Source organism: Ostrea edulis, chromosome 5 (genome assembly GCF_947568905.1).
Source record: "Ostrea edulis chromosome 5, xbOstEdul1.1, whole genome shotgun sequence".
NCBI classification, from domain to species: domain Eukaryota; kingdom Metazoa; phylum Mollusca; class Bivalvia; order Ostreida; family Ostreidae; genus Ostrea; species Ostrea edulis.
In genome coordinates this window covers 92,544,085-92,560,988 of record NC_079168.1, presented here as the reverse complement: position 1 = coordinate 92,560,988, position 16,904 = coordinate 92,544,085, and the positions used below count along the sequence as shown (strand labels likewise).

The 16,904-nt window shown below is 35.7% G+C and overlaps 2 protein-coding genes across 11 annotated transcripts in view; one reads left to right on the top strand and one right to left on the bottom strand.

The window, feature by feature from the left end:
- The window catches only part of LOC125649351 (rab3 GTPase-activating protein non-catalytic subunit-like), a 49,235-nt gene extending 48,862 nt beyond the window's left edge, over nt 1-373 (bottom strand). For all 6 annotated transcript variants that reach the window (XM_056139316.1, XM_056139317.1, XM_056139318.1 and 3 more), the window contains exon 1: nt 144-373. In XM_056139316.1, the coding sequence (XP_055995291.1) occupies nt 144-252 (109 nt within the window). In that variant the 5' untranslated portion in view covers nt 253-373. The remainder of the gene's footprint in view (nt 1-143) is intronic.
- LOC125649372 (DNA repair protein XRCC3-like) lies at nt 363-16,719 on the top strand. Of its 5 annotated transcripts, none has more exons than XM_056139326.1 (7): nt 364-506; nt 1,773-1,910; nt 4,252-4,347; nt 7,894-7,944; nt 9,698-9,837; nt 14,001-14,213; nt 15,602-16,719. In XM_056139326.1, the coding sequence occupies exons 1-7, from the start codon at nt 449-451 to the stop codon at nt 15,857-15,859; spliced, it is 954 nt and encodes a 317-aa protein (XP_055995301.1). In that variant the 5' UTR covers nt 364-448; the 3' UTR covers nt 15,860-16,719. The 5 variants fall into 5 exon arrangements, with proteins under 5 accessions (XP_055995302.1, XP_055995301.1, XP_055995299.1 ...); XM_056139324.1 differs by having other exon boundaries at nt 365-506; nt 7,894-8,016; XM_056139327.1 differs by lacking the exon at nt 14,001-14,213 and having other exon boundaries at nt 363-506; nt 7,894-8,016.
- The last annotated feature ends 185 nt before the right edge of the window (nt 16,720-16,904 follow it).

Here is a 16,904-nt window from a genome sequence, read left to right as displayed (position 1 = left end):
ATAAAAACGACAAATAAAAACCTTGCTGATCACAGGAGTGTTTGTAACAGAGTAAATTATGAGAAAATGCAAGTATTGTGCTTTATCGAACTTTCTGAGTTTCCGAGAGGTCGATGCTAAGTTTAGGCCAGTTAGCAGCTTACCTAAATTTTCATTCGCATCTGGTGGTTCAGACTTCAGCTCAGGAAATAAAAAGTTCCTGACTGTCGTTATATCATGAAAATCAGCAAATACATTCAACTGACAGGACATCGTAAAAAATAATTAGATTTACACACGTCCTAGCCCTCCCTGTCTTCATCCCACGTCAAGCATCATGTAAACATACATGAATCCTGCAAACTTCCGAATGTAGGGTTTCCGAAAGTCAACTTCCGGTGTGACTAGTTGGCGCAAAAATTGAAAAGATATTTGTCTCTCTGGAAAAATCAGGGGGGAAAAAGGCTTGATGAATTCTGTAGAAGATTTAGACATAAATCCGAAAATCAAGACATCCCTCAAAAAAGGTAGAGAGATGAAGCGTTGTGAGAAATCGTTCTTAATAGATTGGTAGGCCGTCGGAGATGAGAGTGTACCACAGGGGCCTGTGAGTGTACGTGTACATTCGAAGTGCATGATGCAGTCGTTTGTGAAACTGAAAGCACACTAGTACAGGAACCACAGGCGCGGCGCTTGTTTTATAGACTTCGCAAGGTATTATTAAATAGCATAGCTTACGAAGTCAATGAAACAACCGCCTGTGACACTCAGACAGAAACCGGTAATTTTGTCTGTAATAATGATAGATAGGGTGCAAAGAATCTCCGAAATTACCGCTAATCACCGAAATTACCAAAGAAATTACCAATGAAGGGGCCGAAATTACCTCAGTATATGTTCATTTATATACCATCTAGTCACACATCCAATTTCATGAAGATTGGTAACGATTTGAAGGAATTGTTTCCATAAAACCGATTATTGTGACGTGTGAATCTGAGTTACTTCCCTTTACCGATAGGTACTCGGTAAAAGAACTATGAATAGCCAGTAAGTTCCAAATGGCAATATAAAATTCAGGACAAATATTTTATTTTATTTATTTATCACACATTGTATAAATCAATACCATGAATATGATATATATAACATGGGAAATAACTCATATAAATTTACGCTTCACATTAATCGGTTTAATGACCATAACTCCTTTAAATTGTTACCAATCTTCATGAAATTTGATGTGTGACTAGATAGTATATAGATAAACATACACTGAGGTAATTTCGGCCCCTTTATTGGTAATTTCGGTCATTGCTTTGGTAATTTCGGTGATTAGCGGTAATTTCGGTGATTCTATGTACCGTGATAGATAATAGCCCTAATAAAAACACCGGTTCCTGTGATGAAAGTAATATTTCACCCCAAAAGACGTTTTGTTCTAAGACGGTTCACCCCGAATTACGTTGCAAAACGCCCTAGGCATTTCTAATTTTGGTCTGCATCTTTTGTGCGTTAACAATTCAAAACATTAATTATTAACTTCTTGATAACTAGCTACCATTCCATTCTTTTAAAAATTGGTATAAGGCATCTTTGGGACAAGGGGGTCGGTTGTATATTGTTTAATGTCCCGCTCAAGAATTTTTCACTCCTATGGAGATATCACCATTGCAGGTGAAGGGCTGCCAAATTTAGGCCTATGCTTGGGTCTTAAGAACAGAGAGGGATTTTTATCTGAAGATCATCAATTCATTTATTGCTCACAATAAAATTCTTTTAAATTTATTCAGTTGGACTGACATCATTTGGACAAATTCTGACCCTGTCAATACAAGACATTCAAAGATTGACCAAATTAAGCCAGGGAGAGGTTACAGGAATCAAAACAGCTATTGCTCTTCAGGTGATGCCACAACCTTCTCTCACAGGTAATACCACTATTGTTCATCAAGTGATGACACAACCTTCTCTCACAGGTAATACCACTATTGTTCATCAAGTGACGACACAATCTTCTCTCACAGGTAATATAGATATTGTTCATCAAGTGATGACACAATCTTCTCTCACAGGTAATACCGCTATTGTTCATCAAGTGATGACACAATCTTCTCTCACAGGTAATATAGATATTGTTCATCAAGTGATGACACAACCTTCTCTCACAGGTAATACCACTATTGCTCTTCAAGTGATGACACAATCTTCTCTCACAGGTAATATAGATATTGTTCATCAAGTGGTGACACAATCTTCTCTCACAGGTAATATAGATATTGTTCATCAAGTGATGACACAATCTTCTCTCACAGGTAATACCGCTAATGCTCATCAAATTCTGACAGAACCTTCCCATACAGGTAATACTTCTTCTGTGCCATACTTGTAATCGTTTTTGTTAATACTGTGATCAGAATGCATTAACATGAGGAATTAACAGTGAATAACTGAATGGGAAAGTATCACCCAAACTCAGTAATTTGGTGCAAATAAAAGGAAAATGGGAATTTCATAACTTGTGGAACTATAAATTCTTTGGAAAATTGTTCTCAAAAAAAGCATATTTCTGTGAGTTTATTATAAACAATGATTAATTTTCTGTGACTGAAAGGCTTTGAAATCTCCGTTACCAATCTACATGGACTTAAAAATGCAACAAAGAGATATATACATGTATATTAAAGACTAGACTTTTTGACATCATAGACAGCTGCTTCTTCAACAAAAATGGAAAACGCAAATATTCCTATCTAGTGATCAGTCATCCAAAAAATTACTTTGTTAAACACCACTCTGATTCCACACACAAGTACTTTGAAGTTGAAATAAAAAGTATGCTGGAGTTCCTCATTGAGAATATCTCCTTGGTCTTTGGTGATCAGGTCTTCCAACAGTCTGTTGGAATCTCCATGGACACGAATTGTGCTCCTTTGTTAAAATTTTTCGACAGGGGATGCTTACTCCTCCTAGACACCTGATCCCACCTCTGGTATATCCAAGGGTCTGTGTTTGCCCAACTCTCTGTTTTGTATTGCTTACAGGAGTTATGAGATTGATCGATGTTCGTTATCTTCACCTTTTATAGGAGTTATGAGATTGATCACTGTTCGTTATCTTCACCTTTTATAGGAGTTATGAGATTGATCGTTGTTCGTTATCTTCACCTTTTATAGGAGTTATGAGATTGATCGATGTTCGTTATCTTCACCTTTTATAGGAGTTATGAGATTGATCACTGTTCGTTATCTTCACCTTTTATAGGAGTTATGAGATTGATCGATGTTCGTTATCTTCACCTTTTATAGGAGTTATGAGATTGATCACTGTTCGTTATCTTCACCTTTTATAGGAGTTATGAGATTGATCGTTGTTCGTTATCTTCACCTTTTATAGGAGTTATGAGATTGATCGATGTTCGTTATCTTCACCTCTATAGGAGTTATGAGATTGATCACTGTTCGTTATCTTCACCTCTATAGGAGATATGAGATTGATCACTGTTCGTTATCTTCACCTTTTGTAGGAGTTATGAGATTGATCGTTGTTCGTTATCTTCACGTTTCATGTAGGAACTGCACTTAATATATTTTAATTTGTAAGTAAGCTGCACCCCAGAGTAGGACTGTTACCGATACTTCAGATTATTTAATTTCTACTGACAGTTGAAATAAACAGCCTATAGCATATCTTCACAAAATCAAAATTCAACTAATATGAGCTAGCATACTCATACGAAACATGTTATATTTAATAGACAAAGGCTGGAGCTAAATTTTGTACAAATTTTATTCATTTACACAATGTCAAAAACGAAACCCACCATGTAAACGAAATAAAGCACATTGATGAATCTTTCGAATCTCTTAGAATATGTCCCTATTGTGATGAACATTTCAGAATTCAACAACATTTATTTCAAAATTATGAACATGTTTAAAAGAACTCTCATTTAAAATTAACGTTCTGCACATCAAAAAATGACAATACCAGTATACAAATTTCTTATATTAATGTCAAAATTCTCCAGGATTAATAAACTTTATTGAATAAATTCTTCATTTATTTGCATTTGCAAATAAGATTACAGTGGCAATAATAAACGCTGTGTACTTGATGCACTTATATATGTTTATTTTCATATTCATTCATTTTGTAATAAATATTGAGATAATTAGATTTGTCATCTCCATAACTATATAATAACTATTCATGTTTCACAATGATTGGGAACAATCATTACTCAGCAGTTTTCATGTGTATTGGTTTCAGCTTTTGATATACAGAAACTTACTGACAAGTGTCCAGATAGACTGAAAATTGGAAAACTTTCCACAGGCTGTAAGCAGATCGATGAAGCATTAAGAGGTAAATTGTTATTGTGTCAAACGAAGTGAAACAAATGCATTCTATCATGTTTTATACGAGGGCTGTTCAATATGTAATGTGTATTATATGATATCTCAAAAGCATTCGACTTAAATAGTGAAATGCACATTACAGTGAAACTTCTCCAAACCGGCCCCTCAGAAAACCGGTTCTCCCTGAATATTGGCCGATTTTCAAAGTCCTGGCAGAAACCTTAACATTTCCTTACAAAGAAAGTCTCACAAAACCGGCCACCCCTGAAAACCAAACATCAGCCACTTTTTAAAGTACAATTGTTAACAAATATGTGTAATTTACCCTTATAATACTGGCCACTATTTGAAGACTAGAAAATTTTGGCCAGAGGGGTGATTAAGAAAGGCCAGGTGTGAAAAATGACTGGCCAGGTGGGAAATTATCAACTGGAGGTGTGAAAAACACAAATGGCCTCTATAAGTTCTATAGTTTACCTGTGCTTGCCAGGGTGTTAATTGGTGCTTGGCTAATCCAAGTGACCCTTTCAAATTTCTGTATGAAATGTTATAAACAGATATGCACATATTGAATGAATACAATCAATACACCATATTGTTGCACCATGGATATAAGTGGTAGTTAATAAACAACAAACCCATGACTGTTAATGATAATTTTCAATAGATAAATGATTTTTGGGGGGTTTCAAAAGACTTAAAATTCCTAAGAAACATCAAAATTAAAACAAGATGTACTGTGAGCAATGCTCACTAAGAGCCGTCGTCTGTCCGTCTGTCTGTTAAACTTTTCACATTTTCGACTTCTTCTCCAGAACCACTGGGCCAATTTCAACCAAACATGGCCGAAAGCATCCTTGGGTGAAGGGCTTTCAAGTTTGTTCAAATGAAGGGCCATGTCCCTTTCAAAGGGGAGATAATCACAAAAATGCAAAAATAGGGTGGGGTCATTTAAAAATCTTCTTCTCAAGAACCACTGGGCCAGAAGAGCTGAAATTTACCTGAAAGCTTCCTGACATATTGCAGATTCAAGTTTGTTCAAATCATGGCCCCCGGTGGTAGGATGGGGCCACAAGGGGGGATCAAAGTTTTACATACAAATATAAAGGGAAAAACTTTAAAAATCTTCTTCTCAAGAACCACTAAGCCAGAAAAGCTGAGATTTACATGAAAGCTTCCTGACATAATGCAGATTCAAGTTTGTTCAAATCATGGGCTCCGGGGGTTGGATGCCCGGGGCCACAAGGGGGATCAAAGTTTTACATACAAATATATAGTTAAAATCTTTTTCTCAAGAACTACTGAGCCAGAAAAGCTGATTTTTACATGAAAACTTTCTGACATAGTGCAGATTCAAGTTTGTTAAAATCATGGCCCCCAGGGGTAGGATGGGGCCACAAGGGGGGATCAAAGTTTTACATACAAATATAAAGGGAAAAACTTTAAAAATCTTCTTCTCAAGAACCACTAAGCCAGAAAAGCTGAGATTTACATGAAAGCTTCCTGACATAATGCAGATTCAAGTTTGTTCAAATCATGGGCTCCGGGGGTTGGATGGGGCCACAATAGGGGATCAAAGTTTTACATACAAATATATAGGAAAAATCTTCTTCTCAAGAACTACTGAGCCAGAAAAGCTGATTTTTACATGAAAACTTTCTGACATAGTGCAGATTCAAGTTTGTTGAAATGATGGCCCCTGGGGGTAGGATGGGGCCACAAGGGGAGATCAAAGTTTTACATACAAATATATAGTTAAAATCTTTTTCTCAATAACCATTGAGTCAGAAAAGCTGATATTTACAAGAAAACTTTCTGACATACTGCAGATTCAAGTTTGTTCAAATTATGGCCCCCGGGGGGTAGGATGGGGCCACAAGTGGGGGGGTCAAAGTTTTACATACAAATATAGGAAAAAGCTTTAAAAATCTTCTTCTCAAGAACCATTGGGCCAAAGAAGTTGACATTTACATGAAAGCTTTCTGACATAGTGTAGATTCAAGTTTGCAAAGGGTAGTTTGGGCCATAATAGGGACTAATGTTTTACATGCAAATATATATGGAAAGTCTTCAGATATGGGCCAAGGTGACTCAGGTGAGCGATGTGGCCCATGGGCCTCTTGTTTAGTATAACATCTCGGTAATATCGACCTGTAACACTTTTGTCCTTCGGCACCGGAATTTGTACGGCTATACCATCACATGAGAAGAATATCTTTAAAAAAGAACCTTCTTTGTGCTTATGGTTCTTTTGGCAACTATTGAACTACAGGCCTTCAACCGTGTTTAGTTAGCCATATTTTGTTCCAATTTTTCTTACTGGTTCAAAATAGTGAACCCATGTTTCGTCACCATTAACAATGTTTGCAATTTGTCTTTGATTGAATTTGGGAAACATTTTGAGCAATTGTTTAGCGGTTTGTACGCGTACCCATTTTTGGTCATCTGTCAATATACGCGGTGTCTTTCTGGCAGAAATATTTCGTACTTTCAAAATGACATGCACCCGCGATAGCGATATGCCAACAACTTTGGCAATATCACGAATCGTGTATCTGCCATCACTTTCAATTATTTCCCTGACTTTTGCCTTGCCTGTTACAGTCACAGGTCAGCCAGATTTTGTTGCATCTTTGATGGACTCTGTGCCAGTCAGAAATATCTTTCTCCACCTACCTTATCAGACCCATAAACTTCCCCCAATTCAATAAAAATCTGCATTACTGAATGACCGAGTTTTGTGCAAACTTTTATATAAGCTCTAATTTCTTCAATATTCTCAACCTGTTTCCCAACCATTTTTACAACAGTGGTCAACGACTGGCTCTATTGAAATGACTATAAGTTTAAAACTATGTGGAGCTGAAGGGTCGTGTTTATACCGTTGGAAAGGTATTGAATAGAGCTATTCAAGAGTATCATCATCCATGAAATCATGCAAAGCGTTATCACGCTGTGGTACAATACACATTACATATCGAACAGCCCTCGTGTATGCCCCACAGTTACATTCAACGCAAGTTAAAAGTTAAGAGTGGATCCATATCTCAAAAGTCTCATATTGTTAGGTTGTTCTTTACGTACTGATTTTGACCACAGATTACTCTGTTTACCTGATCAAGATATAAGGCTCATGGTGGGTGTGACAAGTCCACAGGGAATGGTTATACGTCCTAGGCACCCAATCCCACCTCTTGTGTGTCCAAGGGTCCATGTATGCCCTACATAGTTTCAATTTTGTAACCTTGATAGGATTTGAGATTGATCACTGTAATCTACATTTTTTCATTGATATTAAACTTTATCACCTTAACCTTGACCTTCTTTCCAAAAATTTGAGTTTTACATTTACTTTGGTGTAAGGGCTAGTTTTCATAGTTTTTTCTATTCCATTAATCAAGACCTACCAAACTGTACCCAAGTATTTGACCATATTTGGGACCTTAAAAACTTCAGATGTTATAACTTTTAAACTAAAAATGACAGGACTTTCCAATTTCACGAGTTTTGTATGAATGTGGATCTTCAAAAATATTTTTCAAATTTGCTGCAGGTGGAATATTAACAAGAGGAATAACAGAGATTGCTGGAGAAAGTGCGAGTGGTAAAACACAGTTCTGTCTGCAGCTTTGCTTAAGTGTACAATTACCCCATAACTTAGGAGGTTTATCAGCAGGTAACATGCCCGGATAGGAGCAGCTATATCATTATCCTGATGAAGAGAAAATTATGCATGGCAATAATTTCGCTTCTTTTGTAACATACAATTTGATTGTTGATTAACATTTATTATATTGTATAAAATATGGTTTCTTTGCCGAATGATTGACTTACATGAACTCACATTAAAGATTTTCTCAGAAAGCTTAAGATAATAGTCTCATGGATCCTTTTTGTGTATAATTACAATGATTTTCATGAAGTAATTTTGTATTAAACAGATCTAAAATGTGAAATGGTCAAGCAAGCAATAACATTGCGTGTTACAAAACAATACCACTGACATCATCTTATTTTACCATATTAATTTGCAAGTTAATCCCCCACTCCAGTTTCCTATATTTTTTAACATTGCTACATATTTTGAATGTTATTCCAATTTACTTTCAGTGTATAGAATAAGTGGTATTTCTAAGGGTTAACTAATTCCTAATAAACACTCGCTATTCTTACCAGGATTCTTTGGAATCAGCGTATTAGTCTCATAAGTAAATTCTTAGATCCACTCAGATAATAAGCCCAAGTAAATCAAAAAGATGTCAGATAATTTTTCATTTTTAAAAAAGAGGTAATTATCTTTGAAAATACATGTGGATATGAAATGTGACTCTTCATGCTGGCGTACTTCATAAGCACATTAGCGCTTAATTCATGTAAAGTATACCGGCGCAACGTGTCGCTGCTCATAGTACCCTCATGTATTTTGTAAAATGAAATTAATTTTTTTATGTTTACATTCTACTTGCATTTCTGTCAGAATTCCCAGCTGTTAAGATAAACATACCATATTTATCAATAATGAATATTCATATACACATTTCTGTCAGAATTCCCAGCTGTTAAAATAAACATACCATATTTATCAATAATGAATATTCATATACACATTTCTGTCAGAATTCCCAGCTGTTAAGATAAACATACCATATTTATCAATAATGAATATTCATATACACATTTCTGTCAGAATTCCCAGCTGTTAAGATAAACATACCATATTTATCAATAATGAATATTCATATACACATTTCTGTCAGAATTCCCAGCTGTTAAGATAAACATACCATATTTATCAATAATGAATATTCATATACACATTTCTGTCAGAATTCCCAGCTGTTAAGATTAACATATACCATATTTATCAATAATGAATATTCATATACACATTTCTGTCAGAATTCCCAGCTGTTAAGATTAACATACCATATTTATCAATAATGAATATCCATATACACATTTCTGTCAGAATTCCCAGCTGTTAAGATAAACATACCATATTTATCAATAATGAATATTCATATACACATTTCTGTCAGAATTCCCAGCTGTTAAGATAAACATACCATATTTATCAATAATGAATATTCATATACACATTGTTTACAACTGCAGCGCATTCATGAGGAAATGGCCATCATTACAATGTGTAACGATATCAAAGGCAAAACACAGGAAATGTAAATATAAATGTATGATCTATGACTATATTATACAGTGTTGGAAATCAAAGTTTATTCTTATAAACTACCAATCTTAATGTTGAACATGGGAACTTTCATGCTGTTAGTTTTATATCTTTAATGTTTCGTGTTGTGTGTGTATATATTTATGCTTATATGAAGTTCATGACACAGGAGCTGCATATATCTGCACTGAGGATGTCTTTCCCAGTAAAAGACTCGGGCAAATGATTGGTTACTTCAGCCAGCGGACAGACATTCACAAGAAGATAGCATTTGGAGACAACATCTTCATTGAACATGTTGCAGACCTGGTAATTGTCTCTTTCATTATTCTGGATGGTAGATGTGCATAGCAGCAGCATAATATATAATTACACATCATGCAAGGAAGTTCGTTGAGGTGGGGTCCTACATCCACAATCAAGACCACTTTTTATATGCCTGTCTATTATGGTATGGCGGTCGTCTGTCCTGCTTTTTGTCCAGCTCGTAACTTAAATACTATGAGACCTAGAATCATCAAACTTTGTCAACTGATACATCTTGAGTAGAGGGTGGATCACAATTTAAATAGATTTAAATTTACATACACTAGCAATGTCTTGGCATGAGTAAAAAAAAAAAACACTATCTAAAATGTAGTAGAGCTGTAGTTTCCATCTGAAAATGACATTAATTTGCAACTTGGTGAGTATGGTGTCCTTGATTTTAGAACATTTGGGCCATTGGCTCATGTAAGCTTTTCAGACTTTTTTAGCATCCATCTATAGTTGTTTATAACTTTTCTCATTTTTGACTCCTGGACCACTGGCACATTTTCAAACTTGCATAAAAGTATCCTTTAATGACAAAAATTTAAATATGTTCAAATTATGACCTCTGGGATCAGGATGAGGCCACAATAGGGTGCAAAATTTTACCAACTAGTATATGCAGAAAAACTATCACATCTTCTTTTCGTGAACAATGTGGCTACACTTCATCCATCTTCACAATATCCAGGCCTTGCAAATAGGTAGCTTCTCAAAAAGAGAGGTTCGTCAAAATAATTTGAAAACATCCTCTTGTAGTGTAGAGTCAAATTTGTTCAAAGCATGGCTTCCAGAGGAGGGTGACAGATGTACTCAGAAATGTAGGTTCCACAACTCATACAAGTTAATTATCCATTTCTTTCTAGTTCATGGTTACCGTAAAATAATTTTATATTTTATTTATTTCTCAAAGACTCAAGACCAAGTGTGATTTGTGAATTTTATGGAATACTTTGCTTTCCCATCAATTTATTGAATAAATATTGTTTAAACAATATTCATGCTTTCATGGAAATATATGTTAGAAAATGGGAATCCTTTCAAGGGCTTAATAGCTAAAGCAAGGGGGTTGCTCCCATGTTAAAAAAAATACTATATAAACAATACTATATTCTAAAAAAAAAATGTTAAACTATTGAATTGTAAACTCAGTCATGCGTTGTCTGTCGTGCATAAACAATTTGAACATTTTTAACTTCTTAATAACTACCAGTCCAATTATTTTCAAATTTGGTATGAAGCGTCTTTGGGACAAGGGGGGCATAAATTGTAAATTTCAGGACTCCAGCACTTCTGGGGCCCTAGGGGTGGGGCAAAAATTGACCAATTTTCAAAAATCTTTTTCTCTAGAACTGCACGTTTAAGAAAAACTAAATGCATAGTTATGTAGAGCAGGAAAGCCTCTACCAAAATTGTAAATTTCATGATCCCCGGGGTAGGGGTTCTGACCTCAGGGCAGGGCCAAACTTCTATATATGAATATTTAGACAGTGCAGGTAGTCTTTTACCAAAATTGAAATGATGATTCCCAGAGTAGGAGTTTTTACCCCAGGGTGGGGGTCAAACTTAGTATATAGTATTTATGTGTAAGTTTGCTGATACTGTATGAAATCTAAATGCATATTTAGGAATAGCAGAAAAGGATGTACAAAAAATGGTGAATTTCACAACCCAGGGTTTTGACTTGAGGATGGGTCCAAATTAATCATATCTTTTGATGTTTTAATGTTAATACACCTATTATATTATGTAAAGCCTTTCATCAGTGTATGCACTTTTGAGAGCAGTGAAGTTTTATATTGTTGCTGAACATTAGAATTTAGCTTAGATATTCAAAATAGAATTTTTTTTCTAGATTTGATAGCCGTTGGGAGTAGTGATACTTTTTCACTAGTACTCAGGTGACCGTAAAGGCCTGTGGGCCTCTTGTTAATGGGAGCAAGCCCCTGTGACTAAAGGAAGCAGTGGGGACATATGCTGATCTCCTCCCACTTTCAAATGAGAGGGATGTCATAATTTTGTTTGCCGCCCCCCCCCCCCCCCCCCCCCAATAGATTTCCCCCATAAATTTGAAGTGTCTAGTGTGTGTCCACTGAGTTTGTTTTCCTTCTCGGGGTTTTGTGTTTGCTCTGTGTCCCTGCATACAAGAGATATGATCCATATGACGACATCACTGTTGATTCAATGTGTTACGTAGCTACAGAATAAGTTAAAAACAATGATTGACTAAATACATGAGATTCAGTCCCCATTATATTGGAATATCCAAGTGATTTATAGGCTGCTTGTATTGTGGGGAAATGCAATGATTAAACCTGGATTTATCATTTAAAATCATTATGAAAATCTTGTTTTAAAAAACAATTTTCCCCCCATGTGAAGTGTTTGTAAATGAAAAAGCATTATTTATTTGCAATTTGAACTCGTAGAAGTCCACATTTTGAAACAACTTGATTCAGAAAAAGAATTTTAATCCTTTAATGAAATCCTGTGGAGATGTCAACTGTTTTAAATTGAGAGATGTCCAACTAATTTTTAGATCCCCATTTTACAAATACAGTACATTAATTTACATGTTGTCGCTAAGTATCGAGCTTGAGAAAATTCCCATCGAAACCAATCTGCCTTTCTGAAGAAAGTTATTATGTCAATCATGGAAATGGCCATGGCAAGTACATACAATTACAGAAATGTCCAGCCTTCTGTGGAATCATGGGGGCTCAATATTTGCAAACTTTATGGATACCCCCTATCCCACAAATTTCAAACCACAATGAAAAACAAAATTTATGCCACATTTCAATAGACAGAAATCATGTCCACGAAACTACAATTCACAACAAAGCTGGAAAATCTGGGTAATCCATGAAAATTGGCCTTCATGAATCTAAATTTAATTTAATTTAAATGATTTCACAGTATATACATGTATATAAATTCCAAAGCCCACTGGATACCCAGAACTGTTAATTATAGATCATAATCAATTAAAGAGAACAGCAGGGAAAAAATAAGTTATGAAAATATGTTACTAATGAGCAAAAAAAAGTTTGTGACTGTTGAAACCCCAGTCATATCAACTTATTTGTCAGTAGCGTGCATCAGTTAAGAAATTGATCATACACAGATCATGTTCTTGTGTATTGAATTAGTTGTTTGTTTATTTATTTGATATCCCTTCAAGAAGTTTTCATTCATATTGAGACAGTACCAGCATGAATATGTTCAGTAATGCATCTAAACCAATAGCAAGGCCATAATCTGGGATTCAGTGAGCTTTTCTGATTGCCTGTTGTCCGTCGTCTGTCAGTAAATTTTTCACATTTTCGACTTCTTCAGAACGACTGGGCCAATTTCAACCAAACCTGGCCAAAAGCATCCTTTGGTGAAGGACTTTCAAGTTTATTCAAATGAAGGGCCATGCCCCCTTGAAAGGGGAGATAATCACAAAAATAAGGTGGGGTCATTTAAAAATCTTTTTCTCAAGAACCACTGGGCTAGGAAAGTACAAATTTACATGAAAGCTTCCTGACGTACTGCAGATTAAAGTTTGTTAAAATCATGACACCACCACCCCCCTTCCCCTCTGGGGGTAGGATAGGGCCACAAAAGGGATCAAAATTTTACATTAGAAATATACAGGGAAAAATCTTCTTAAAAACCACTGGGCCAGAAAAATTTACATTTACATGAAAGCTTCCTGACATAGTGCAGATTCAAGTTTGTTAAAATCATGGCCCCTGGGAGTAGGATGGGGCCCTCAACAGGGGATCAAAGTTTTACAAACAAATATATAGAAAAAATCTTTAAAAATCTTCTTCTCAAGAACCATTTAGCAAAAGAAGTTTACATGAAAGCTTTCTGACATAGTGCAGATTCAAGTTTGTTAAAATCATAGCCCCTGGTGGTAGGTTAGGCCACAATAGGGATCCAAATTTTACATGCTATTATATAGGGAAAATCTTTAAATATGGGCCGAGGTGACTGAGGTGAGCAATGTGGCCCATGGGCCTCTTGTTAATTTTATAGTAAAATTATATATGTATTCCTACAAATTACAAGGCAAGTGAATTTTGTTAGAGAGCAATTACTGAACCATGTTTTCATAACCTTTACATGGGGATCAATGAAGGATTTCCTCAAGTGTATGTCCACAATTGTAGGAAAGTTTGAATGCGTGCATACATCAGAAGTTGCCACACTTGCTTTCCAGTGGAGGTGTAAAGCTTGTGATTGTCGATTCTGTGGCAGCTGTGTTCAGATGTGATTACGAGTTAAAGGACATGTACAAACGTTCAAAGCACATGGCCTCTCTGGCTGCAAGTCTTCAAAAGCTCAGTTCAAAATACTGCTTGCCTGTTGTTTGTGTCAATCAGGTAAATATGTTTGTCAGAATTGATGATTCTATCAACCTTGAAATTATCACAGAATTAATAAGTTAATTATTGTACCACTCTGATGCAAATTAACATTTTGAACACCAAGTTTATTTCCCTTGTTGCCACTTTGCAAAGAAAACCCAGTTTCTCCCACTTTGGCCTTAAAGTTTGTAGATTTTTGGTTTTACAAATTGCTTTCAATTACTGTAATCCACTACTTTTATTTGCATGCTAGAAATTTTCTCGACAATCTCATCATCTTGCCATGAACGAGTCCTTTAATGTATCTTGTCGAAAATTAGTCACCACAAACCAGTTCATCTTAATAAATCGCTAATTGAACATTAACTTCTTGGTAACCACCACTCCAATTCTTTTAAAAATTTGGTTTGAAGCATGAATTGGACAAGGGGGACATAAATTGCAAATTTCAGGACTCCTCCACCCCCAGGGCCTTAAGGGTTCAGCAAAAACTGCCAGAAATTGACCAATCTTCTCGATAACCACATATCTGCAAGAAATACTAAATGCAGTCATGTAGAGCAGGAAGGCTTCTACCAAAATTGTAAATTTTGTGACCCCTGGGATAGAGATTCTGACTAGGTTGGGGCCAAGCTTGGTGGTATAGTGTTTATGTGTAAAACATGTAACTAACATTCTATTGATACTAAAAACTAAATAGACATTTAAAAAGAGCAGTCTAGCCCTTTACCAAAATTGTAAATTTTATGATCCCTGATTCTGACTCCAGGGTGGGACCAAACTTGGCATTTAGTGTTTATGTGTAAAACATTTGAATATCTTTGTTAATGCTACTGTTACTAAATTGAAAGTAATATTTAGAAAGAGCCCTTTACCAAAATTGTAATTTTCATGATCCCAGGGTTAGGGGTTTTAGTTGCAGGGTGGGGCCAATATTATCATGGTGATTTTCATCTCTGAAAGACTTCTCCTTTAATTTTGCTGATACTGTATAAAAACTACAGGTATGTGCATAGTGGGAAAAGCAGAAAGGGATGTACCAAAAATTGTGAATTTTGCAATCCCAAGGTTCTGATTCTAGGACAGGTTCAAAATAATCCAGTGTTAATATATCATATATTATGTGAAGTCTCTGGTCAGTATTGAGGGCATTATTGTTTTGAGAACACATCTTGTTTTATACTGTTACACTATTTATATTATTAGAATTTAGCTTAGCTATGTAGAACAGGAAAATGATGCTAGATTTCCTAGTCCCTGGGGCTAGTGATACTTTTTAAGGTGATTGATAAGGCCTGTAGGCTTAATGTTAATAGATGTATTTATGCATTTTGGTTATACTGCTTTAGTAAAATATTTTGAGTATCTCATTAATTTGGTAATGGGTATGATTACTTCAACAGGTGACAGATTCTATGCAAACTTTGCACAGGAGACAAATACCTGCTCTTGGATTAGCCTGGTCTAACCAGATCACATGCAGACTGAGTCTGGCTCGGACTAGCCATGAACTGGACTTGCCAAGGAACATCCTGAATGGAGTAGTGATTGGGGGATTCCCCACCTCAATTAGGACACTGGAAGTGACATTTGCTCCCAATCTTCCCAACCTTGAACTTGTGTATGTGATTGACCAGGAAGGCATTAAAACTGTATCATAATTTGTCATTACTTTCATTCAACATATGGTAGACATGTTTTATCCAATTAATACAAATTTGTGTGGTCTATGGTATTAAAAAATCTGCTGACTAGGTTTCAATTAAACTTATTTCTATATGCCCGTCATTAGACGGGACGTATTATGTTTTGTCGCTGTCTGGCTGATCATCCGTCCGGGGTCATGTTTTCCAGACTTTTTTCCGTAACGGATGCATGTACAACTTCGAACTTTGGTCACAATATCTCCCTCAAGAATTTTAAGACTGAGTTTGCATTTCAGCTGAATTGGACCATCCTTGACCTACTTTAGGACTATAAGTAGGTCAAATAGTTTTCTGGTTACAGATAGATATTGCCCTGAAATTTACACACAAGCTTCCTTTCAGAGGAATACGTTCAGTTTGCAATTCAGCTGGATTGGTCAGTCCATCCGTGACCTACAATAGGACTAAAAGTAGGTCAAACAGTTTCCCAGTCTTTTTTCGTTATTGATACAGATATTGTCCTAAAATTTAGTCCGAGGCTTTCTCTGGAGGAATACAAGTTCAGTTTGCATTTCAGCTTTTTTGGAACTGACAGCCCTACTAAAGAATATACTTATGATCACCCACTTACTGTGGTGAAATAGCTTGAAAAATGAAACATTACACAATAAGAGGGTTCTATTGTTTATCTATCTATACATGAATATATGTTTTGTGTGGTTTTTATGCATTGATATATTTGATGGCTAACTCTCTGTTCATCATGCAGTGCAATTTTCTTTGTCATATGCTTCTGTGATTTTGGACTTTGTCAATGTGCATCCTAATGCTCCTGCGGGCCCAGATTTGTTGAATAAATATTCTATGTACATTGTATGAAATGTCTTATATATGACAATGTCGCAAGAGTCTATTGTGAACCATTGTCAGAGTAATGTACATGAACATCCACAGTATCAAATGAAGATGTTACTGCCTAAATACTGAAATTCACTAACAAAACTGAACAGTACATATTCTTACATTAATAAATGTCTGGATCCTTTCGCATCTTTTCCTT